The sequence below is a fragment of the Podarcis raffonei genome, chromosome 3 (assembly GCF_027172205.1).
Source record: "Podarcis raffonei isolate rPodRaf1 chromosome 3, rPodRaf1.pri, whole genome shotgun sequence".
Classification (NCBI taxonomy): Eukaryota; Metazoa; Chordata; class Lepidosauria; order Squamata; family Lacertidae; genus Podarcis; species Podarcis raffonei.
Genome location: NC_070604.1, coordinates 78060678 through 78085627, shown reverse-complemented (window position 1 = coordinate 78085627; position 24950 = coordinate 78060678). Strand labels below are relative to the sequence as shown.

The 24950-nt window shown below is 42.9% G+C and overlaps 1 protein-coding gene and 1 long non-coding RNA gene across 4 annotated transcripts in view; one reads left to right on the top strand and one right to left on the bottom strand.

Moving 5' to 3' along the window:
- Window positions 1–23593, bottom strand: part of SLC35F3 (solute carrier family 35 member F3) — a 91231-nt gene extending 67638 nt beyond the window's left edge. The window contains exons 1-3 of one of the 3 annotated variants that reach the window (XM_053382538.1): window positions 23209–23593; window positions 22044–22273; window positions 19632–19652 (exon numbers count right to left, since the gene is read on the bottom strand). In XM_053382538.1, the coding sequence (XP_053238513.1) occupies window positions 19632–19652; window positions 22044–22273; window positions 23209–23261 (304 nt within the window). In that variant the 5' untranslated portion in view covers window positions 23262–23593. Of the gene's footprint in view, window positions 1–19631; window positions 19653–22043; window positions 22274–22563; window positions 23143–23208 lie in introns of those variants that run through there. The other 2 variants (XM_053382539.1, XM_053382540.1) reach the window with 2 other exon arrangements.
- Window positions 1253–4591, top strand: LOC128410825 (uncharacterized). The gene is made up of 2 exons (XR_008329613.1): window positions 1253–1375; window positions 3195–4591. It is a non-coding gene; the product is annotated as an uncharacterized LOC128410825 (long non-coding RNA).
- Window positions 23594–24950: the final 1357 nt, after the last annotated feature.

Below are 24950 nucleotides of genomic sequence, written 5' to 3'. Positions count from 1 at the left end.
GACTGTGGTGATCAGGGTTCTTGGCATGCAAATAAAATTGCTTGGAGCTATTTTGATTGGTACAGAGTAACAAATGCTTCTGCAAGCAATGACTTGGTACCTTACATATTGAAAGAGTCAATGATGTGGCCTCTATCAAGTATTATATACATTTTGTTAAATACATAATATTTGGGGGTCCATATTTGGACTCCTCTGATTTGGATAACTATAACCTAATATTGATAGGACGCGGGTGGCACTGTGGTCTAAACCACTGAGCCTCTTGGGCTTGCAATCAGAAGGTTGGCGGTTCGAATCCCTGCGACGGGGTGAGTTCCCGTTGCTCGGTCCCAGCTCCTGCCAACCTAGCAGTTCAAAAGCACGCCATAAAGTGCAAGTAGATAAATAGGTACCGCTCCAGTGGGAAGGTAAATGGCGTTTCCATGCGCTGCTCTGGTTTCAGTGTTCCGTTGCACCAGAAGCGGCTTAGTCATGCTGGCCACATGACCCGGAAAAACTGTCTGCGGACAAATGCCGGCTCCCTCAGCCTGTAAAGTGAGATGAGCGCCACAACCCCAGAGTCGTCTGCAACTGGACCTAACAGTCAGGGGTCCCTTTACCTTACCTAATATTGAATGTCCCTTTTGGGGTAAGGTATGAGAGTGAGATTGGGTGGCACAGCTCCAAGCATTTTTCAGTCTGTGTTTGGCATGGAAATTCTCTTGGTTGCCATAGTGGATAATCTGTCTCCATTCATTCCTAAGAGACAGGACCTAGAAGGTGGTGTTGGAGGACTGACTCCGCACCCCAAATTTCCATATGATCTCTCCCACTGCATTTTCATGGCAATGATTAAGATTTGAAATATTTTTTGTATTACTGCTGATTTTGTGTTGTTATCTGCCTTGAATTTCTTCTTAAAAATTGGTGGGATATAAGATTTTAAAATAAAATAAATATACTATCTTCAAAGCTACAGTTCTCAACATTTTCATGCACCACCCTATTCTAAGCAACACCATGTAGTTTAAGAAAAGCCTTGTAAACTTTTTATTCCTCAATGGAAGCTTATTTCTTCCAAAAGTAGTTTGTTAAAGGCATATCAAGTTTGGGAAGACAGAAAAACAAGAAATCAGTAAACATTATTTGTCTACTCAAATATGTTCCAATTTTATTGCAAGAATAACCCATATAGGATTGTTCCATACAAAATCTTCAGGGATTAAAAAAAGCAACAAAAAGATACAGAGTTAAGAATGCCTGATAAACCTAGAATGAGTTTAACTGTAGTAACCAAGGCAACCAGAAGAAAAATAATGAAGAAGTGAAGTAGTCTGGTTGCAGAAGCCCTAGCTCCTTCAAAACCCTCTACACTGCAGAGCTGCTTGTGATGGTATTGCCAGTATGGGGCAGACACAATCTTTACTTCTCAGAAAATTGTTCCTAATTTTCTGTTCCTAACATTGCCACAGAAAAATACAAAGGACTCATCCTGGCTAGAGCTCTCTAAACTGGCACTAGTTGTTACTGTGAATTTGCTGCACAGCTCTTATTGCAGAGATGGTCCTTGTAGTGCATTGGCTGCAATCCTAAACATATTCACTAGGAAGTAAGCTCTGCTGCACTCAGTAGGGTGTGATCATTGTTCAGGCTGCATTTTTTTTTTTGCCAAGATACTTGTTGCTTGTGTTGCAGAACATCATTAGAGTATGTGCAATTTATGAGAAGACTGAGATAATTCCCCACTTCCAGTAACATTTCCAGCTGATGCTGAACTTCAGCTTAAAGCATCCAGGGATCCAATTGTATTGCTGAGGTGGTGATGGTGGTGGACTCAAATCGGTACTGAGCTTCTTCCCACCCAAACAAACCACAAGGGGTAAGTCATAGGACAAACCTTGGCCACCTCTCATGGTTTGTCTGGAGATAAGCCCAGGCTCAGATGTAATATAGGTTATTTTACAGCCGCATGGCAGTGACACTGAAGAAAGAGCAAATCAGTAATGATCTTTTCTCTGGGAACCTGCTTGTTTGCCTGTTTATGCTAAGCCATGGCATGGCTTAGTGTTACATGTGGATCGGATTGTTTACTATCCCACTGCATCACTGGGGAGACTTATTTCTACTGGGCTATTCATTAGGTTTTAATGTATGTTATGGACAAAAGAGTGGTCATAGCCAAGTAGGCCAAGTAGACCTTTCATTAGCCTATAAGCCTCAGTGATCTAAAACAACGTTTTTCATGCAAGCATTCCTCCAACATGGGGGCGGGGAGTGCTGTTTTTATTCAATGCTATGCCAGATTGTGCTTTACAGCATGGAATATAAGCATCAAAATGCAGATAATACTGGATTTTCCTCAATAAAGAAACAAGATAATTAGAAACATTCTGCCTTTTTAAAAAAAGACAGGCAAACATTCTTTATTGCTGTCCTTATTGAAAACAGATTCCTTTTGATTCCCGTATTGCATCTCCTCATCTCTGTTGCATCTACAGTCCAACCTTTTAATCTGATAATTAAAAGAGCACAAACTACAATAAAAATGAAAGGGCTTATAGATCAAGATTCAGGTAGGTGGCCGTGTTGGTCTGGTGCAGTCAAAATAGAAATAAATGTCCAGTAGCACCTTATACCCATTTTACCATACCCATTAAGCCTATCACCCATCTCCTACTACCCTTCTGAGAAATACCCCACCCCACCCTCCCACTATATATAAGGGTCTGGTGACTTCTGCTTCAGTGTATCTGAAGAAGTGTGCATGCACACAAAAGCTTATACCAGAACAAACTTATAGATCAAGCTATTGTTTATACAACACAATTCTAACCAACTACCATTGAGTTGTATATGGTTGTGGCTTTGTGCTAGCACAAAGCACTTCCACTCACACAAGCTAAGCTACCTAATTTTCAGTGATTTGCCTCCACACTTCCAAAGTAGCCATCTGTGTCATATCTCATGCTGTTTCCTCAGGAGCTGCTGGGAGAATAAGTTAAATTAGAAAAATTGCACCTTTTACAAACAGAACTGCTTTCTACTAGTGCAAAGCCACCATTGGCTAGAACCCAGTGAAATGTCCATTGCTGACCACTTGAAAATGTAGTGAAAATATTTGCATCTATCCTCATCTTACTGTCCTGAGTGAAAACGCTGTTTCATTTAGCTGAGAAGTTATGATGTGCCTGTCATTTATTTCTCCCTCAAAGCTGATTCCTGGCCACAATTTTTTATAGGGCTGATTTAATGCTGAAGCACTAAACTGCAAATGAAGAGAATTGTTCCTCAAAATAAAGATACCAGCTGGAAGCTACAGAATTGAACTACAGCCTCTGTTTTGCACTGGACCACTATGCTGATCAAGCTATATCTCATGTACTCTTCGGACTAGCAGAAACCTGTTCAGTGCTCAGCATACATCGAAAGGAGATTGCAGGCATTAAACATTTGCTGCACCTAAGCCCTCCATCTGTTTAATACTAACTCAACCACCAAGAAGTGGAAATTATATGTGAAGAATTCACACAAACAAGTCCATTGTTGCAAGTGCTTAGCATATTCAGTGAACCATTGTAGGTTACTGCTATGCACACAGACAGAAATTACATCAGGTTCAGTGAAGAATCATACTAACTTTGCCTACTTTTATTAAGAGTAGTTGCTCTTTAGTACATGTTTTAGTACAACTTAATGTAAATATTTTTAGGCCATTTGTAAAAAAAACAACACCAAAAACCTGAAGAAGACCAGCTGTCATTGCAATAATTCACTCTTCCATTTTGCTACACAGCTTTTCAGGTCCCATGATGGAAACAAGAATGTTATTCTTATTTGTTAACTGAGTAATTTAATGTAAGCTATCAACAATCCAAAGAGGCCACAAGAACTTAGGGTTTAAATATCTCTTCTACCTCAAATAAGAGCATAGAAGTTCAGTACAGTCGCTGTTTTTCTGCTCTCACAACCCGCTTTTTGTGCAACCATAAGAACTTCCTTTGTCCTTGACCTGACCTTAGATTCACATAAGCACATGCATGTTTGTTCATCAAGGAAACCACCTTGATTTTAACACAGGAATTTAGACATTTCTGGTTCTACTACTATAACTCAATTGAACAGGTGGCACCCCTGCCCCGTCAAACCTACAAGTTTTTAATACTTGTGAAATGTCTTTCTTTAACTTGAAGAGCTGACTCTAGAGATGCAGAGCAGGTCTATGATTGTTCAGTCCTACTGAAGATGAATCTAACATGAGGTTTGAAGGAGGAAAAGTCTGTCAGTGGACAGAGAACAGTCTGAGGCCAATGAGCTAGAACTGTCTGCTCACTTTAAAGCTGAAAGTATGACATTTGGGAAACAAGAGTAATCAAAGACAGCTCCTTCAGTACCCTGGACAGGTCCAAGGGAGCAAATTACTTCTTCCCTGAGCGCTTGGTGCTAACACAGTTCTTACATACTCCTCCTAGGTTACATTCTTTTGCTGGACACAGGGATGGACAGATCACTGTATTTGCATTTCATGCCAATTTTGCATGTGCTCATTTGTAAGTCTTGTTTCTATATTAATCTGCAATTTTTAAAATAAAAAAAATTCCATGGAACTCTGTATTTAGATTCATATTGAAATATATTTGAAAATTTGATTTTTTTTATTATCAAAAATTAACATAAAAATACATATTTTATCTCAGCCTTGCTGAGCTGGCATCTCTCCCTTGAAGTCACCGCCTAGGTCACTGCTAGTGGTTTGCATCATGACAATGATTGTCCATCTCCATTCTACAGAGCTGGTGAACACAGCAAATGCAAGAAGGTGTCTTAACCTAGGTTATTTGATTTCTCCATTGGGTGCAACATTTTCTACTCTGACTGCTAGCAGCCCTTCAGGGTTCCAGAAACAGGGTATTTCCCATCACTTGTAGGTGAGCTTTAAAAACAAACAAACAAACAAACAAACAAACAAACTGGAAATGGCAGGCACTGAACCTGGAACCTCATGCATGCAAAGCAGGCAAATTCTACCACTGTCCTGCAGCCCCTCCATGAAAAAGGGTAGGAGAAGAAAGGTTGTTTAAAAAACACAGTGTGTGGGCTTTTCCACCACAGCTCCTAGTCTGTTTTTATTTCCCCTTAAAAACTGCAGTCAAAAATTAAAATGTGTTTTGAAATAACTTCACACTGAAGTTGTCTTGTTCACTGCTGAGACTAGAGGAAAAGGCTAATTTAAAAGCAACTATACAAGGAAAGGAAACTTTATGTACCATGTAGAGAAGTAGTTGTTCTGCACAGTTACTTGATTTTTCTTCCACCTTGGAAAGAAAGTAGCAATTAGGATGGGGAAAAGAAATCAGCCAGTTCTTCAGTTGGGACTGTGATTACAAAATGCTCTCATTGAAGGCAGAGCAATTCTGCCAATAAAGACCCAAGCCACAGGCAATGTGGGAAATCCATGAATGGGTCTCCTAATGTGTTAAAAATTGGTTTAAATTTCCCGTGATGGTATTTAACCCTTTTGCCTATGCCATTTTCCAGAATGAGAACACTTTCCCGAGCTGCTATTAGTCATCTAGCAGAAAATATTTAGGTATTTTTATCTTAACTATGTCCCTTTCCAGTAGCAATCAGTGGGGCAGCACTGCTTACCTGCCTTCTGAATACCAAGTGTCACTGCTGGTTTCTGAGAGGGAGAGGAGTGATGCATGGGGAGCTCAGCACAGTGCAGGTGTGGTGGTAGGAGTGCCAGGATGGCTCTGCTGCTGCAACAGCATCACACTGAGCTTCCTGCACCTTCTCCTTTCAGGAATGGGAAGAGACACTAGTTCCTGTCAATTCAGTGTTCAGAAAGCAGGTCTATGCCACTCCACCAACCACAACTGCCCCCAGCAGGGCTAATAGCAGCTTCAAAGGGTGGGCTTTAAATCAGGAAAATGCTGCAGGAAGAAAAGGTTAAACATACATCCCCTTCAGTGCTGTGACGGCAACAAAATTTAAAGCAGATACGAGAGAAGGAGGATTTTTGTTGTAGTTATTTTAAGGACACACACACTCCTGGATCTCCTGACTCAGATATAGTTTGGCCCTGCGTGACAAAGCTTTGCTAGTGCCACTGAGCTGCCCTGAGAACTTTCTTAAAGGAAGGTATATACATATATAATAAATACGTAAGGAATGCATACTGTAGGATGATGATTTAATGAGTTAAACCATTTTTTACTTTAGGTTGCAAATAAAAAAAATTAAAGACCCTTGTGATATTTGTTTCTTGACAATGCGGTAAAGTGGTAACTGTGTCCGTCGAACCAGGTCCAAAACCCTGGTCAAGACATTAAGCTCACTAGGTGACTATGAGTCATTTATGTCTCAGCTGAACCTACCTCACAGAATTGTTGTAGAAATAAAAGGGGTTAATCCCATGTATGCTGCCATACATTTCTTGGAGGGATCAGACTGGTAATCTGTCTGTCCAAAGGCAAGAGGGAACTTTGGAGTATTCCACATGGTTCCAAGCTTATGCAGATGCACATGTGGTCATGTGCTGTTGCACACCTGCTGTTGCAGCTTCCATACCTCTAACATATGTATACTGAGCCCAAGTCATTGTTTCATTTGCTTCTACAAAATCTCAGTGTAAATTCTGACTGATTAGGGAGATTAAGATCAAGACCTAAAATCATTAACTCAGTGTTACTGTTTAGTAATGTGAACTCTGCAGAGACCTGTACTGCACTTTATATAATAGATAAAATAAAACAGAGGCAGAAGAACTATACGAAACTATTTTCCCCAGTTTTAGTCCAGATTTTATCCTACATCTGTCTTTTCCATTCATTTCCTCTGTTTACCCTTTTGCCTCTTTATTTCCCAACAGACATTCGTGGCCTTTTCAGTGAGTAACATGAGCTTACTTAATATGAAATGCTTTTTTCTAGTTTATTCATTAAATGAGGCTTACCTCCTCTATTTAGTATAAGTAGATAATAGTAAAAATAATCCATTACTCAAAAATTGAAACCAGATTCTCACTGTGAGTATGCCAACTGGTAGACTTAAAGGTGGTCTGAGATTTCAGAATGATTAGGTATGGTTCTATAAATAGTTCCCACTATACATGCATCTGTAAGAGTGCATATAACACCTGTTCTGAAGTAGCCACACTGATTGCATAATAGCTTCCAAGTCCAATTCAAGGTGTTCACATTAGTGCTTATGGATTTAAGAAACTTGGGTCCCAAGTATCTGAAAAAGCGCCTCTTTCTCTATAGGGAATTAAGATCAGTGGAGGAGTCACTTCTGGTAATTCCACCAAGCCCGCAGAGGTTTGTGTGTGTGACTTGTGAAAGAGCCTTCTTGGTGATGAACCAAAATAATGGAGAACTCCCCACAGAGGTACATCTGTTTCCATTAGCTGCTGAAGATGCCCTACTTTATCCCTTGGCCTTTGAAAATTGAAAAATTGGTTTTGTTGTCCTCCTTGTAATGTGTTGTATTGGAGTATTCTTTTGGGGTCATGGGTGGCATTGTTGTTGCTTATTGTTTCATTGCATTGTGTTTTTATAAGCTGTAATCCTCCCTAGGACTCTCTGGTGAAAGGCAGGTAAAAGAATACAAATAATAATAATAATAATAATATTGATAAATTGAGCTTAATTACCTTCCCAATCATTGGCACAAAGACCGAAGATAAACCCAGTCTAACCATCCTTGCCAGGAATAGGAGGAAAGCATTTTTATTTTCTTTTGCATAAACTATTGTACACTACTGCTCTTTAAAGTAGAAATGATTGTTTGATGAATGCAGGAAGATAAGTCTGCTTTTATCTTGCACATCCATTAAAAGATGCTATTCCACATTCAGAAGACTGATCTGCAACACAGTTCAAGACATTTTAAAGGTACTTTGGGTGGGAATAATTGGCTCCAGTTGCCTTAGGAATAAGCACTCAATGGCTAGCACAGACAGAGAGGCAGCCAGAACATATAAACTGCTGAGGGATATGGACCTGGAAATTCTAGTACACCTACATTTATTCATAATATTTTCCCTTTGGTGGAAGTGTGTTGAAGAGGAATATTCTAATAGCACAATCATATGCATGTTTACCAAGAAAAGTAATTCTGCTGTGTTCAGCGGAGCTAACTCCAGGGTATGTGTGCCAAGATTTGTATCCTCCTAAGTTACTTTTGAATTTTGAAAAGAGACCATAAAAAATAGAGTATCAGAAATCAGAGAGGCATGCCCATTGAAGTATTCAGCTTACTGAATTTCCATTATTTAGAGACTTCCATATCGCTTTAAGTTTTATTTCTTTATTAAATTTATCTGTCCCTTGCTACCTAACATGTCTCCATGCAACTTACAATGAAGAATATATACATAAATACATTATAAAATAGAACAGAAAAAACAAACCCTACCCCTAACAGCAATAACAATGCTGGCAGCACATCAGCAAAAAACAAAACTATACTTTCACCCACCAACCAGCAGAGAAAAATAAAAACTCAAACACCAGCTTCCTGCTGCAGGTCCCAGAAGGCTGCCACATCAACCCAGCTATTTTCTGTTTGGTTTCATTTGTTTGCCTTTAAAGTTGATCCTGGCATTCTATTATTCACTAAAGAACTTGTGATTTTAAGCTGGATTTAGAATGGGGCATCATGCTAAAGCCCTCATGAGCAGGTTTTTAGTTTTTATTTGTTTTTGAAAAAGCATTTGTATATATGCACTCTGAAGAAGAAAAAACTTCCCTTTGCACCTTTAAAAGAATTGGTTACAATGTGCACTAGGATCCACACTAAATGAATATTCCACTAATGAAAGTCATATTAAGGAAATAGTGCAGTGTTTCTCAAACAATAGACCGGGATGCACCAGTGGACCTGCGGAACTTTCAGGTGGGTCTCAGTGCCACTGTCTGCCCAGAAAGAGTTAAAAGCCCCCTTCCATTCTGCTCCTTTAAACTTCCATTGCCTCCTTTAAACAAGCCACATTTTGTAAAAACAAAAAATTTTCATGGAAAGAAAAGTTTCTTATAGAGCTGGAAAAGGTGTGGAAAATGACATTGGGGGGGAGGGAAGGGAAGGGAAGGACAGGAATATATAAAATTATACATGGTTTGGAGAAATTAATATAGTAGGATCATCCCATGAAACTGAGGGTGGCAGATTCATGACAGACAAAAAAAGACAGAACTTCATTACACAATGCATACCTACAGAATTAGCTAACACAAGATATAGCAATGGCATAGACTCAGTAAAGGTGGCTTTAAAATGGGATTCGACTAATTATGGTGATTAAGACTGTCAGTGGCTAACATGGCTATGTACAACCTCTAGTATTAGATGTGAATACTGAACTCTCATGTTGTGAACACAAGATTTTATTTTTGTGGCTTAACCTTCATTGAAGTCTCCTTTTTTAAAAATCTTTTTTTAAAAAAAAACTGATTATTTTTTTTTAAAAATAAAATAATCCACATACAACAAAACAAGCAGAGATCCTGCAATCCATCAGCAATAAGAATAATGGTGTGCAGGTGCACTTTTAATACTTTTGCAGCCGACTATGGACAATAAATCAGCTTTACATTAATACATATCAGAGTTATACCAGTGAGTATCTCCAGAATGAATTATCTGCAGAGTACTGCCTATTTCTAGAAACACTGGGTGGAATTCTGTGTTGCATCATGATGAATGCTCCAGCTGCACAAGCATCCAGATCCACCGAAACCCCTCTCTCCTTCCCCCATGTGCTGTTCTCCTGACCTTCCCCCCCAGCCAATTGGGGACATAGGGGCACATGGGGGGGGGGAAGCTTCATTGCGTAACTGGAAGTCTTTGCTTGGGGCTTGGGGGAGATTTAGGGATAAAAGGAGGAACAAACCTGCCCTGTATTTTTCTCTGATTCCTCTGCCATCACCTATTTTGTGGTGAAGGCTGATCTTCTTCCTTCAGCCACTGGCTGGTAGCTGCCAAGCTTATGTCACAGAATGCCCCTTCGAAAGACACTGGGTCATCTTTCTGGGACATAAATATGTCAGCTGCCAGCCAGGGCTGCTGAGAGGAGCACCAGCAAATTTCACAAATTTCATTTTGCTTATTATCATGAAAGCTCTGTGTTTCTGTCAGTAGGAGATTTCCTCTGAACACAAATAGTAGCTCCAAAGCTTGGCCAGGACCATGGTAACAGAGAAAAGGAGGTTGACACGCTGCAATGTCAGAAATTAATAGCCCGCCTCTAGCAGCTGCTTGCATATTAAACTCAAATATATGTTTAATGCCACATCTTGTTTGGCCCTCTGACAAACCATCACTGCACTTCATGCCCCATCCTATGATATGTTCTTGTGTTAGTCCAGCTGCTTATAGATTTGGGTCACTAGATTCGCCACAGCAGTTTGTCACAACGTTTTTAGTAAAAAAGAAACAAAGAAAAGTTAAATGTTCAACCATATACTATTAATAGAACAAGTTAGACTCCCACCCTCCAAAAAGGGCAAAGTTCTAATATCACTTAGTGGACTCAGTTTTATGTGTAAAAAGCACTGAGCACATTTACTTCCCCCTTTTTTAACAGAAAGCACGTCTGAGGCCATAATAATAAGCAAAACAAAATAATAAACAAGAAACAAAAAGAGCATCATCTAAAACTATCATTATTTTACATACTGTATTTGTTACAAGACAGAAAGAGAGGTGTTTATTGAGCTGAGGCAAATTACAGTAATTATTCCAATAAGTCGCCAAAGCATCCCATTGCTACAACAGTTCATTATTCGCAAAATCATTCCAGAATCATAACAATACAGTTTGCTTGTCCATTGCTACTACCAAGAGTGCTTTTTTCAATCACTGAGTTTTGATACAGACCATTAGATTTCCAGTGTTTTGCATTAACAGCGTTTTTGGCAAGTAACTTTAAAAAACCCAACAAGACTCCTATGCCTGCACACACCAGACTCTTCCTAGCAGTTAAACAAAACCATTAAGCAATCATATATTGATTTGTTTGTTTTTGTGTTGCTGTTTTTAGTGTAAAGTTTGTGGGGAAATTGTTTAAACATGTTTTAATAAACTTATTTCCGATTACTAACCTAACACTCTTCTCCAAAGTAATCAACTGATTGACCTGATCAGAAATTGCAAAAGGCCATAGAAATAATGTAATTCTTTAGTGTTTTTAATTCACCACAAGGGTAATTTTGATGGGACTAAAGAGCTTATACAGCTCTTGGTACACTGATGGGCTGTCACTAGCTCAATCAAGTTCCCTTTCCCCATTTCTCATCCTGAGATTGCACCCTCAATCCAAAACAAAACAAAACAAAACTGAATTAAATTATATTAGTTTAAACAAAAAAAGTGGAAGAGAATTGTAGAAACAGCACATCAACATTTTCTTCTAGGACACATTAAACAAGGCATGCACCACTAAACAAACATTTGAGGCTCTGTCCTACATTATTTCACAATTCTCTTGTTGAGGGTGGAAAGTGAAGAAGTTTTTAACAAGTCAGTGAATCGCGTCTCATGGGAAATTTGAAGGCGATGCAAGAAAAGCATATATATTAAGGGTAGCAATATGAACAACAGGAATTCAGAAATGATGGGGATCAAGATGCCTCTTTTGCATATTTGCATATTACAATGGAGCTTGCATATCCTTGATCATTTATACCTGTTGCTTTATGGATACAATATTTTTTAACCTCCAGTACCATACTCTATCTACCCTGTTGACTTATAGCTGCTATGAGATATTATGGTGCAATCAAATGTAGGTGGACAAATCACAACTGGATAAATACTTGAAATCCATTCTGACAGTAAACTAAACTTCAGTAAAGGCCCTGGGCTAATAGCGAGGTCTTTAACTGAAACAGAAAACCCAACCAAATCAGCACTATTCATCCCTCAGAAGGGAGCGAATTCCAAACTTGGGGTGCCACTGCTGAGCAGGAATCAGGACTGCGGTAATACAAAATGACTAACACTGCAACCCTACTCCTCTCTACTTAGAGGTCCCACCAGGGGTGGAGGAAGGGGAGTGCGGTGGGGGCGAATCGCCCCAGGTGTCTTCGCTGAGGGGGGTGACATTTGGTGTGCCGCCTGCCCGCGACTCCCAAGTCTTTCCCAAGCCGTCGGAGTATGGGGGGGAGCTGCGCCGCTTTGCTGGTGGCATTCCCCCCTTCCCCCTTCATTTTGACAGCTGGGGGGGAGGCTTGGGAGTTGCAGGCGAGCGGTGCACCGAATGTCCGCCATCGGCGGCTCGCTCCATCCCCAGCTGCAGGGCACGCGCACCACTCTGTGCACCTGGGAGGTGCAGCCTCCGTGCCCTGGCCCCCTCGGGAGCACGCCTGCCCTGGGCAGCGCAGGCATATGCTCTGCCACTGAGTCCCACCCACACTGTTCCATGAGGACTCCTTCTTACTGTTAAGGAGCCTAAATAAGCCACTGAGTTAGTTTATAAGGAAAATGAATAGTTTGGGAATGATTATCTGTTTTGCAGTTCCTAGTCTTAGAAAATGAATTGGCTTTGAGAACTGCTCCATTTACAACAATACCACACAAAATGATACCCACACAAAACTAAACTTTTATACTGTGGTACCTTCGGTTATGAACTTAATCCGTTCTGGAGGTCCGTTTGTAACCGGAAACCGCTTATAACATGAGGCGTGGTTTCGCTAATGGTGCTGACGGAGCGCGACTTCTGCTTGCATCCCGGGACAAAGTTCACAACAAGGGGCATCTACTTCTGGGTTAGTGGAGCACATAACCCAAAGCATTTGTAAGGGGGACGGTACGTAACACAAGGTACCACTGTATATCTGACAATTTCATTATTGATTGCTTTCAAGCATTCCTCTTTCACTGAGGAAAAGGAACTGCAACTCATACCATGATTATTTTTAAAAGTTTTACCATTTTTAATACAGTAAAAGGCAGTACTTTATTATTGATTTCATTTCACTGAGGAACTCCATCCATGCAACACCCCAAAGCTACTAACAATAAAAACATCAACAATAAAACACTTATAAAAACAATTTAAAATTCAGCAAAGAGACTGACTGGGATAAGAATCTGCACTTAAAAGGCTTGTTGAAAAGGAAAGCCTTCAGTAGGTGCCAAAGAGACAACAGAGAAGATACTTCTCAGGTAGTAAGAGATTTCCAAAGGGTAGGCACCCCGACTCTAAAAAACCCAAGTCCTACATCATGCAGATTTCCTGATGAGAAGATACCTGCAGAAGGCTCTCTCTTGAAGAATGCAGTGATCAGATTGGTGTATAAGAGATGATATGATCATTTAGGTGTCCTGGTCCTAAGCTATCTAGGGCTTTATACAACAGTACCAGCACCTTGAACTAAGCTCAGTAGCTAACTGACAGCCAGTACAATTCTTTCAACAGCATTGTGACATGGTGGCAACACACTGTCCCAGTGAGTATTCAAGCCATTGAATTTTGCACTAGCTTCAGCTTCTTGGCCAATCTTAGGGCAGCCCTACATACAGTGCATTACAACAATCAAATCTAGGGGTTATGAAAGCCTAGATAGAATAATAGAACTGTAGAGTTGGAAGGGACCATGAGAGTCATTTAGTCGAACATCCTGCAATGCAGGAATCTCAACTAAAGCATCCATGACTGATGACTATCTAACCTTTGCAGGAGAGTCCAGCACCTTCCAAGAGAGTCCGTTCCACTGTCAAACAGATCTTACTGTCAGAAAGTTCTTCCTGGTGTTTATTTGGAATCTTCTTTCTTGTAACTTAAAATCATTGGTCCGGCTTCTATTCTTCCATGTGACAACCCTTTAGAAATTTGAAGATGGCTATCCTATCTCCCCTCAGTTTCCTTTTTTCTAGGCTAAACATATCCAACTCCATCAACCATACCTTAGAAGGCTTGGGATATCAAAGGCTATGATCTGGCACTCTGAATGTGGACTGCAGCATCCCAAGGCCTCTCATATATTCCACCAATGATGCTGTGATTGGCAACACAACACTCCAAGCTACTGCATGCCAATCCAAAGCTCTCTGCTTTTCCTTCTGGGCCATCCTGTATCCTGCCCTTTACAACACTTGTACAATTAGAAACAAGTATAGGTGTGACCTGCAAGAAAATGTTGCAATATGAAGCAGTACTTTTCAAGCACCCATCCATGCTCTCTTCCAGGATTTCAGAACTCTTCTCTTGGTTTTCTGTCCCTTCATCCAGTGTCCCATAGCTTAAAGGTCTAATTTGGCTGTTTTGGGTTCTCCATCCTTACGCTCCCCTCTCAAAGTGTTTTTTTTTTTAAACTTCTGCCAAGTTACTTCATACTTGCTGATACCTCCTCTCTTGTGCATGGATGGTGCCATTTTGGCAATATAAGAAGCTTTACATCTGGAGGCTCACACTGCTCATGAAGAAGAATGGAACCCCCAAGTGAAAAAATATGGCCCATACATGCCCATTATCTTCAAGCAGCAAGCAAAGGTATGCAGAAGGGGAACAGATGGTTCAAAGCTCTTCCCTGCCCTCTTGCTTACTCTAAACAGCTGCATCATTTTCCAGCCTCTGCATCCCTATTTTATTGTGTCTATAATCTGAGCCATAATACTGACATAGCTAAAGGCATACCTCACCTAAAATACTTACTTGCATGAACAATATTTAGGATTGAACCTATAATAAAAGTGAGTAATATCTTTATGACAACTCCCAATACGTACACTAAAGAACCCTTAAGTTTAGTATAAGCTAACACAGTTGAGCTATATGCAGGGGAAAAATATATGGCAGAACATTACTAGAAAGGGAGGCACCTACATTTTTTCTGCTATCTGAAGAGGTCCTCAATGAAACCTTAGTGTATTCAAAAGCACACAAAAGCACAGTGCTTGAATTTCTGCATTCCCTACAACTATCAGATTCCCAGATAGATCAGCAACAGCCTGCAGGCTACTTTCCAACAGGTGGCAGATGGAGAAGCCGTTTGCAACAATCTAATAGGGAATTGCTAATCTCCAGAATTCAATGCACACTGTGAAAACTTTTTCATAAAGAAATTTCTAATTGCCTTCAATGTTTTAACGTGCAATCATATTATGAGGCTTCATGCCATTTTCATGTTTACTTGCTTAGATAGCAATCAGATTAATGTTCTACTACATGCAGTGACGCGGGTGGCGCTGTGGGTAAAACCTCAGTGCCTAGGGCTTGCTGATTGCATGGTTGGAGGTTCGAATCCCCGTGGCAGGGTGAGCTCCCGTCGTTCGGTCCCAGCTCCTGCCCACCTAGCAGTTCGAAAGCACCCCTAAGTGCAAGTAGATAAATAGGTACCGCTTTATAGCGGGAAAGTAAACGGCGTTTCCGTGTGCTGCGCTGGTGCTGGCTCGCCAGCTGCAGCTTCGTCACGCTGGCCACGTGACCCGGAAGTGTCTTCGGACGGCGCCGGCTCACGGCCTCTTGAGCGAGATGAGCATGCAACCCTAGAGTTGGACATGACTGGCCCGTACGGGCAGGGGTACCTTTTACATGCAAAATAGTGGGCACAGTACATGCCAGGAATGTGACAGAAAGTAGTTAAGGAACACAAATTGAACCATGATTGTTCTGTGCTTATTAAATACTATTAGTTTAATACCATTTTAACCTGGAAGTCTCATTGATTTGGTGGATCCTAATCAATCTTTCAATCTATCTTTATTGTGGTCAAAGACCAGACAGGTGGGATCCTAAGAAGTATGATATAACATGCCAATTCCTTTATAAAACTTGACTTGATTTATTCCACTTTTTAAAAAAATTACCTTCCCTCCATGTATATTACACTAAGCCAGTGGTTTCTTAGAGAAAATTTGCATTCTTTGAGTTATAGTCTGAGGGACCACTAGCATGATAAAACATTTTTCAAACCCCGCAGAAGACTGATCAGTTTTGCAAGCAGATGGCTCAGACACATATAAACAACAATCACATATGTTGCCACTTATCTATGCCCAACTCACAAACTGAATTCATTAGAGCCCAAGCTAATGTAAAAAAACCAACAACTGATACTTGAGCACGCCACATATACCCTTTCTAGTCTACAGTTCATCCAACCCCCAACAACTCAAAACAGACAGTGGTCACTTGCAGAACTGCACCACAATGCCAGCTGTTCCCAATCCTGTTACTTCCTCTGTGCTCCTCCTCCTCTGCATTCCACTGTATATTCTCTGTACATTATAGCTGTGTAATCACAGAAAAGTGAACATTGCTTTTCCCACAGCTAATTTCTGCATAGTAATTCTGATGGTTGTGGTTAAGTGCAGGCGATTCTTTGTTTTTCTCAGAACACACAGCACATTTCAGGTGTAATACACAAAACATATCTCAACAATATGATCAAACATTTGCATAGCTTTGAATTCAAAGCTATGTAAATTCAAAGGCATTGCTACCTCTTCTTTAGTCATAACTTCTGCCAAATTAAACAGATTCCAAGAAACAGATGCCATTAAAATATTGCTGTGGAGAATTAACATTTGGTTACAATTAGCATTCAAAGACAAATTTCAAATCCCAGAAAGCAGGTTATAATTGAGCTACGGATGTGATCTTTCTTACTTCAGCAAGTCTACCCACAGTTGCTCAACATGAAGTCAATTGGACTATTAGTCATCATGTCAGAGAGGAGCATTAACAACTAGCTCAGAAGCTGGCCCTCCCATAAGGTCCAATCTGGCAGAAACACCAATAAAGATATTTCTCTTAATGGGCAATAGGGCCATTCATGAGACAAGGTACCACTCATTTTAAGACTGAAAGAACAAAGCCTGCAAGGCAGTAATTACTGCAGAGGTACAAGTAGCAAGCCAGTTTTTGCCAACAAAGCAAACAACACTTTATCCAAGAAGTTATAAGTCCTTATGTATCTTTCAGCAACATTTTTAATAAACTGTAACTCTTTATGAACAATTATAAAATCCTGCACAGCACACTTTCAATGATAATGAGTCTCTGTCAGATAAACAAAACCAGTATATCAGCTGCATCAAGCTACAGCTACACATCAAGGCACTCTGTAAAAACAACCTCTCACAATCCTTTAGAATATCCCTCCCTTCCAGTGCAAAATTCTAAAACTGTGAATGATATTAGGATAAGATAGATTTCATTTGTAAACAATTGACCCCCCCCTTTTACTATATTTTTAATAAGTTTCAAAACAGTCTGGATAGCTCTGTTGGTTGCAACATGCTGCTGTTGCAGAGAGATGTGGAATGCAGGGAACGTGGCACATTTTCAGGTGGACATTATCCAGTATTTTTCCTTCCTGCATCTCCTGGATTGGCATTTCTGTCAAGCTGCTTCTCAGCTGTCATTCTAAGTCTCACTATCATCTACTTTCACCATATTTTTGTTTGAAGGGCCCGTCTAAGTGGGGTGGTGGATGATATTAATCTCCAATAATCTCAAGACATCTCTAGCACCTTTAACATTGGAGGTGGAAAGCACTGTAGTCCCTTGCATGACAATCATCCAAATTGGGAATCCCCAGTGGTATTTTACACACCCTCGTGGAGGCAGCTCGTACATGGGCATAGCTCCCAACGTTCTGAGGTTTTCTCCAGGGAGGACTTGAAGGATCATGATGGGCTGCTTGTCATGGGAGATGTCTTTCAGAGGCCTCAGTAGCCTCTAGACTTCTTCCTTTTTTGAGAACCATGCAAAACAAATGGCCACATCTCAGGGGAGTGAGTAGCCTCTTGGCTTAGAGGCTATTGCACAACAGGCACAAAGCCATGCACAGAAAATTCAAGCTCTGAAAGGAGCATTTTGAAACAACCCACTAAAAATTCCTCAAGACTTTCATTCTACCACCTCTCAAAAAGTGAAAATTAACCCGGCAAGGGAAGCCTCTTTTGAAGATCATAGTCAACCAGCAGGGTACAGGTTTTATATGTCTTCTGAGCCCAAGGTGAACCCCCCTTTAATTATGGCTCAAAGAAAAATATCCCAGTGTCATTGCAATGGTCAAGATCCAGATTACCAAAAGTGATTTGGGCATTGACTTTGAGGGCTAGAGATCAGATGAGTCAGGAATATCACCCACACAAACACCAGATTTGGGAACTGAAACTCAAGCTGAGTCCAGCAACCATTGGAATCTGACACTTTGAACCTAAAACCATGGGTAGACAAACTAAGGCCCGGGGGCCAAATCCGGCCCAATCGCCTTCTAAATCTGGCCAGCGGATGGTCTGGGAATCAGCATGTTTTTACATGAGTAGAATGTATCCTTTTATTTAAGATGCATCTCTGGGTTATGTGTGGGGTCTGCCTGGTGTTTTTATATGAGCAGAATGTGTGCTTTTGTTTAAAATGCATCTCTGGGTTATTTGTGGGGCGTAGAAATTTGTTCAGAGATGCATTCCCCCCCAAAAAAAACATAGTCCGGCCCCCCACAAGTTCTGAGGGACAGTGGATCGGCCCCCTGCTGAAAAAGTTTGCTGACCCTTTCCTAAAACCCTTCAGCCAGGATGCCCAGAGACTATAGTCCAGGATCTAGGAACCATCACAGAACCAGCATCCTTGCTCCTCACCCACACACAAAAGGCCTTGTGTGCCATCTGTTCGCCACCACAGGCAATGTGCTTGGCAACGGAGACACAACAAAATGTCAGGCTCCAGGCCAGAGATTTGCTCCTTAAAGGATCTCCATTTTCCAGTAAGGGGGCAGAGCCTGGTGAGGTGGTAGTCAAGCTGAAAAAGTACATGAGCTCAGCAACTTGTCCTTCTAATAAGAAGTTGTCTCCACCTGAGTTTCTTCCCTGAGGCCTGTCCAAGGTACTGAAAGACTTGTTTCTGACTACTTTTGTTTTATGACCTATGGCTTTCAAGTGGGTACAAACTCCTTGCTGGTCAGTCACTTGCTCTAAACTCATACTAGCTAGCTTCAGACTCTCCTATGGACTCATCTTTGCCAGGAGTGTACAGCAATTACACAGATCTTATCTGTTTCCATTGCCCTACTCCCTCAAATAAGTGAAGTGCTGCATTAGCAAAGGGTCAGCCCCACAGGACGCATTATAGTGGTCCATTCATATTACAAATAGTGTGTGAGATATTGGCCAGGTCCCTGTACATCAGGAAAGGGCGCAGTAAAAATGATAGGTAGACGCAGTAACCAAGAATTCTTAGAATCCGAACTAAGAAAGGATTGAAAAGATCCCCTATAATGCACAACTACTCAATTAAAAGAAGGCAAATCCCATCACTGGGTTTTTTCTCTCCAAGGACCCCCAACTGTCATCACTTATGCCTCATCTGCATTCAGTTGCAACCTATACATCCTCATCTAGTCCATTGCAGTTGCCAGACACTGGCTCACGGGAGAGCTTTAGCTCCTGGATCTTGATAGAAAAACAGAGCTGGGTATCATCAGCATGTTAATGACATCCAACTCCAAAACATTAAACAGTTTCAGCCACTGACTCCATGCAGATATCAAAACAGAAACTTGCGACACTCCACAAGCCATTTTCCAAGGGATTGAGTGGTTATTTAATTTGAATAAAGCCCTGTTTCCATATTTCAGAGCTGACAGGATGGGCTATTGAAGCTGCACCATTATTGAATGCAGAAATTCCAGACTTACCTCCTGGTAACATGGCGTCTTCTGAACCAACATGTTTGGAGAAAGGAAAATGAGAAGAATGAATATGTTTCCTCCTGGACAACTCAGGAGGCATGTTATTGTGATGTCACCATGCAAATGCAGAAAATTCGTAACATGGAATTTGGCACCCCTTACAGATGATTCGTAAAATGGAGCAGGAGGGAGAACCTTCCTGTCTTTTTGTATGATAAACACACAAAATAGGCACACTGTAACAACCATCAGTGCCCTGAGATATTAGAGAAATATTTTGTCAGACTTTGGAAATATGAAAACATGAATCATGATCAGAGTAGTGTAATACATTGTATTGATTATTGTACACATTTATAGCACAATCCAATACAACTCTTCTCAGAAGTCCCATTAAATTCAATGGGGAATACTTCCTCGTAAGTGGGAATAGGACTGCAACCTGGTAGGAACACCAGCATTAACTAGTGGTGGTTGTTAAAAGAATCCTATAATAATTTGTTACTATAATAATAATAATAATTTATTATTTATTCCCCGCCCATCTGGCTGGGTTTCCCCAGCGACTATTCAATATATTCTTTAATATATTCTCACAAGTACAGATTTAACCCCATCCACCATGAGTAAGCCTAATCATTTTATTACATTAATGGTATTAAGAAATAAAGAACTATACCTTAGCACCAAAATTACCATACTGTATTGGCCTGAATATAAGCCTCAGTTTTTTCTCAAATTCCGACCGTGAAAAGTTAAAGTGTGGCATATATTTGTGACATTGTTTTATACAGCCAGGAGCAGTGAGGAGTGGAGCGACTTATACTCCAGATTTTTTTCTCCCCCCTCCTCCAATTTTAAAGGTGCGGCTTATATTTCGGTGTGGCTTATATTCAAGCCAATACAGTAAGTAGCATTATGGCTGCATCCTAACCATGTCTATTCAGGAGTAACTTCAATGGTGTTTACTCCCAGGTAAGTGAGGTTAGGATTCTGGCATGAAAGTCCACTTTGCTTTGATTAATACTGCTACCTGCCACCCCAATCTCAGAGCAGTGCAAGATTCCAGGGGTCCAGGCACCTACCCAGGGTCTGTGTAGGCACAGCGGAGACTGTGGTGTCTTTATGATATATGGTTTATTTACACATATATACCACCTGAGCCTACAACTGAGGGGTTCACAGCATTAACACACCAAAAAGGTCTTGTATTTCTCATGGTTGCAGCGTTGGATCCAAACAGAAATCAGCCATGGCTCTCTGACCCTCTGCTCTAGCTTGCTGCAATTCACAGCCTGCAACCATTTCCCTCCTAGGTTACATCACCACCAATTGCAATCCTAAACTCTCCACTCTGCTTTGTCTCTACTAATTATCTCAGAGCTCAGGGAGGGGGAGAGTCTGACACAGAGTCTTCACTTTGTTACTAGCCCATTTCCTTCGCTCTCCTTTAATGGCCCGTCTCTCCTAAGGAAGCTGGCCTGACTTATATTTTAATCATTGCTTGATTCATGGTTTTAGGGAAGTCTAGTACCCCAGACTCATAATAATACAATATGTGCAAATCTGTTTTGAAGTTGAAAGCAATTCATTAAATCATCCAGCTGTATGACATTTTCCTGATCAGTTCCTTGTATTGAAGACAAAAGCTTCTTTCACCATTTAATCTAACAATTTTTATTTGTAAAGAAGCCCTTTATGCCACAGTGACCTTTCATAAAATTCATATTTGATCCAAGCTTGAGCACTAAGCTGAAATCCTTTCCTAAATCTGAAGAATTATATGTTTTATATAATAATCACCACAGTGCCCCCCCAAGACAACCAGAAAGTTCATTTGATCTGCATTTAACTCCTCATGTCCCCACATCCTTTTGAAACAACACACACACAGAAAGAGGGAAAGTTCACCCCCACCCACCCATCTGTTATCAGTCTTGCTATACTGACACAAAAATATAAAATACATGGCATATACACACACGCGCAATGGGTCAGCGCATCTGGCTGTTAACCAAAAGGTTGGTGGTTCGAGCCCACCCAAGGACGGCTGTGGGCAGGGTTCCTGCACTGCAGGGAGTTGAAATAGACGACCCTTGGTGTCCCTTCCAACTCTACAATTCTATTATTCTAAGACAGCTGTGGAAAAGAAGGAGCAATAAACCAGCCAAATAACAAAGGCCATCTCTTATTTACTTTGATAATACAAGATACAAAAACCCACTGATTCCTAGAAGAGGAATCAAGGGGTTAATTCCAGAGTACAACCTGAATCGTCCCCAGGCAGTTTGAGAACGTTCCTTGTGACAGAAAGTTGAGGACTCTGTTTGTGTGTGTGTGTGTGTGTGTGTGTGTGTATAATATAGAGAGAATGGTGACTGCTGCTGTGAAGGAGGCAGGGATAAACAAGGGACTTACTTTTGTAGCTGGCAGCCCAGGGCTGGTAGCCGTAGTAGCCAGTAATCCGTAGAATCCTTTCCTCAATGGAGGTGAGCCCCACAGTCGCACTGGTGAGGTCTTCCACAGATCGGGACCATTTCAAATCCTCTTTGATCGCCTCGTCCACCACTAGGTATTTCAGCTGCCGGAGTTGAGGGCTGATGTCTGACAGCCTCCTGGGGCTGACGTCTGGAGATCTCCTCATGCCACTAGAGGCAGAGACAAGAGAGGTGGGTGAGGAGAAGGTAAGGCAAAGGCGAATGTAATAAATGCAAAGCCTCTCAGGATCAAGGTGTTAAGAATGCAACAAAGAGGAATAGAGGCAGCTGCCTTAGAATCCCAGAATTGTAAGTTGGAAGGGACCCGCAGGGGTCATCTAGTCCAACCCCCTGCAATGCCTTTTGTCAAGCCCCACCACCAGTCCACCTAGCTCAGTACTGCCTACACGGACTGGCAGCGACTCTCCAAGGTTTCAAGCAGGCGTCCTTGCTACCCCTACCTGGAGATGATAGGGATTAAACCCGGGACCTTCTGCATGCCAAGGCTGCGGTCCTTCCCCGCTGAGGGCACTGGGCACAAAGCGCAAACCTCAGCCGAGTTCTACTACTATTTCGCCTAGTACAACGATTTGTAGAGGGGGTCCCCCCCCTCAGAAAACGTGGTCTACTTTGGTCTTCTGTCAATAGGCGCCGAGCCCCTCCTCCTGCGAGTCCGCCCGGACGGAGCCCAGCGCGACGCCGCTCTCCGCGCACCCCGAGGGGCTGGAAGCTGCCGCGAGGGAGCGCGCCTTCCTCCTCCGCTCCCCGCCGGGGAGCTGGCCAGGAAAGGCTCCGGGCGAACTTTCCGCCTTTCCGCGCCAAAACCACCACCTCCCTTCTCCACACAAACACGCCGCTTCCTTCGCTTCTCAGACCCAGCGAGGAGGAGAAAAGACGAGCGCGGCCGGGAGAAAGTGAGCAGCAAGCAGGAGGAAGAGGCTGAAAACTTTGCTCCCGGTGTCCCTCGTCCTCCCTCACCGGGTCGGCGGTGGCGCGGCGGCGGCGGCTGCCCCCCGGGAGAAGGGGAATGGCTGCGTGAGGGAACCTTTGCTGCGCGCGACGCCCCCCACGCCCTGCCCCCCGCCGCCCCCTCGCCCCCCACTCACATGGCGACGGTCTTGCCCCTGGCCGTGCCGTTGGGGAACTCCCGAATCCCCATAGGGAAGAGCAGCGGGGGAGTGGGGGCTCCCAGGCTTCAAGGAAGGTGCAGCCGCCCCGGGCTGGCGGGCTGGAGAGACGGGGCGGCGGCCCCCGCGCGGGTCGCCAAGGCGGGAAGAGGAAGGAGGACGGAGCCGGAGCTAGCGCTTGCCGCCGCCGCCACCGCCGCGCAGGCACGGAGTTTGGAGCGGCCGGCGAAGAGCTGCTGCTGCCGCCGCCGCCGCCGCATGAGAGTCCGCCTGCCTGAGTCCCCAGCGCGGGCGAGGCGTCGGCTCCCGGCTGCAACCTGCTGTCCGTGTCTATTGCTGCTGCTTGCTGCTGCTGCTGCTCGCCACCGCCTCTCTAGCAGTGAGGCGAAGGAGGAGAGCAAAGCTCGTCGTCGCCCCCCTCGCAGGCAAGCGCCGCTCTCGCTCGCCTCTTCTCGGGGGGAAATGCCGCGCGCCCCTCAGGGGGAGCCCGCTCGCCCTTCTCCTCCCGCTTTCCCTCCGCGCGGTGAATGTGGCGCGGCGGCCGACAGGGGGAGCCCGTGCGCACTTCGTGGGGAGGGGGAGGGAGCGAGGCCGCCATAGAGAGCGGCGCCCCTCCTCCTGGCTTGGGAAGAAAGGCAGCGGATGGGAGGCAGGCGCCCTCTGCGAAGGCTCGAAACACACTTCTCAGATTAGTTTCTATTTGATCTCAGCGTGGAGCGGGTTGTATATTCTTGAAGAGAGAAAGGGGGTTTTATGCGTTTATTTCCAAAGGGGTAGGAGAATTAGATCGCGCAGCAATAGCAGTCAGTCCTTACATTTGTTATTGGTGATGAGGATGATTTTGGAAGGGGAAAAAGGGGGGGGAGGAAGAAGGGAGATATTACGGATCCAGCTCCCTCATAAGTAGTGGCGTCCCTGAATGAGGTAGCCGCATTTTGGGTGTCAGGAAAGGGCAGCAAGTGGTTAGTCATTTAGTTAGCTGTAATTGTGTTTTTTACGACCCAGGAGCGGAGAGGTGCTTGTGGGATTTTCGGCCTCAGGTGCCAAATTGACTTGGCTGGCCTTGGGTACTGTGCATCTTGTCTTGGAGGTGCAGAGAGAGGAGATTTGCTGTCCTGCTGCAAGCAGCAAAATGTCTTGGGCCAACCTGCTCGGTGATTCAGTCATTTGTCACAGCAAAGAGAATCCAAGGTGGCAGAACACCTTTATAGCATGCAAAATGGCCCAGGTTCAATACCTGGAAACTCAGGTAAGGTAGGGCTCCTGTCTGAAACCCTGGAGAGCGACTGCCAGTCTGGACTGGGCTATTGAAGGGTCAATGGCAATTTCCTATGTTCCTGTCCCCCCTGCCCCCACCACTCCATGCCTCTAGAGGAAGAGGGAGAATGAGAATGATCTTCAAAATGAGGGTCAATTGAAATCAGCCCAGGAATGCTTACTCAATCAGCCAGTTTTTGTGAAAATCCAAATGGGAGCTGAAAGCTCCTTCCTTTGACCTTGGGATCTTTCTACTGCTTCTTCTATTACATGACAAATAATGACGGCAAAGCCAAAAGCAGAAGCCCCATCAAGAGGCAAGGTGAGGCAGCTGCCTCAAGCTCCCAGTTGTGCCATTAAAGGAGGCAGAATGAATCCGATATAGGCAAATCTGACCCAGAATGTTTTGTGATGTTCTCCTGCCGAGTCTCCACTGAAATTAGTGTGAGCTGCTCAAGAACATG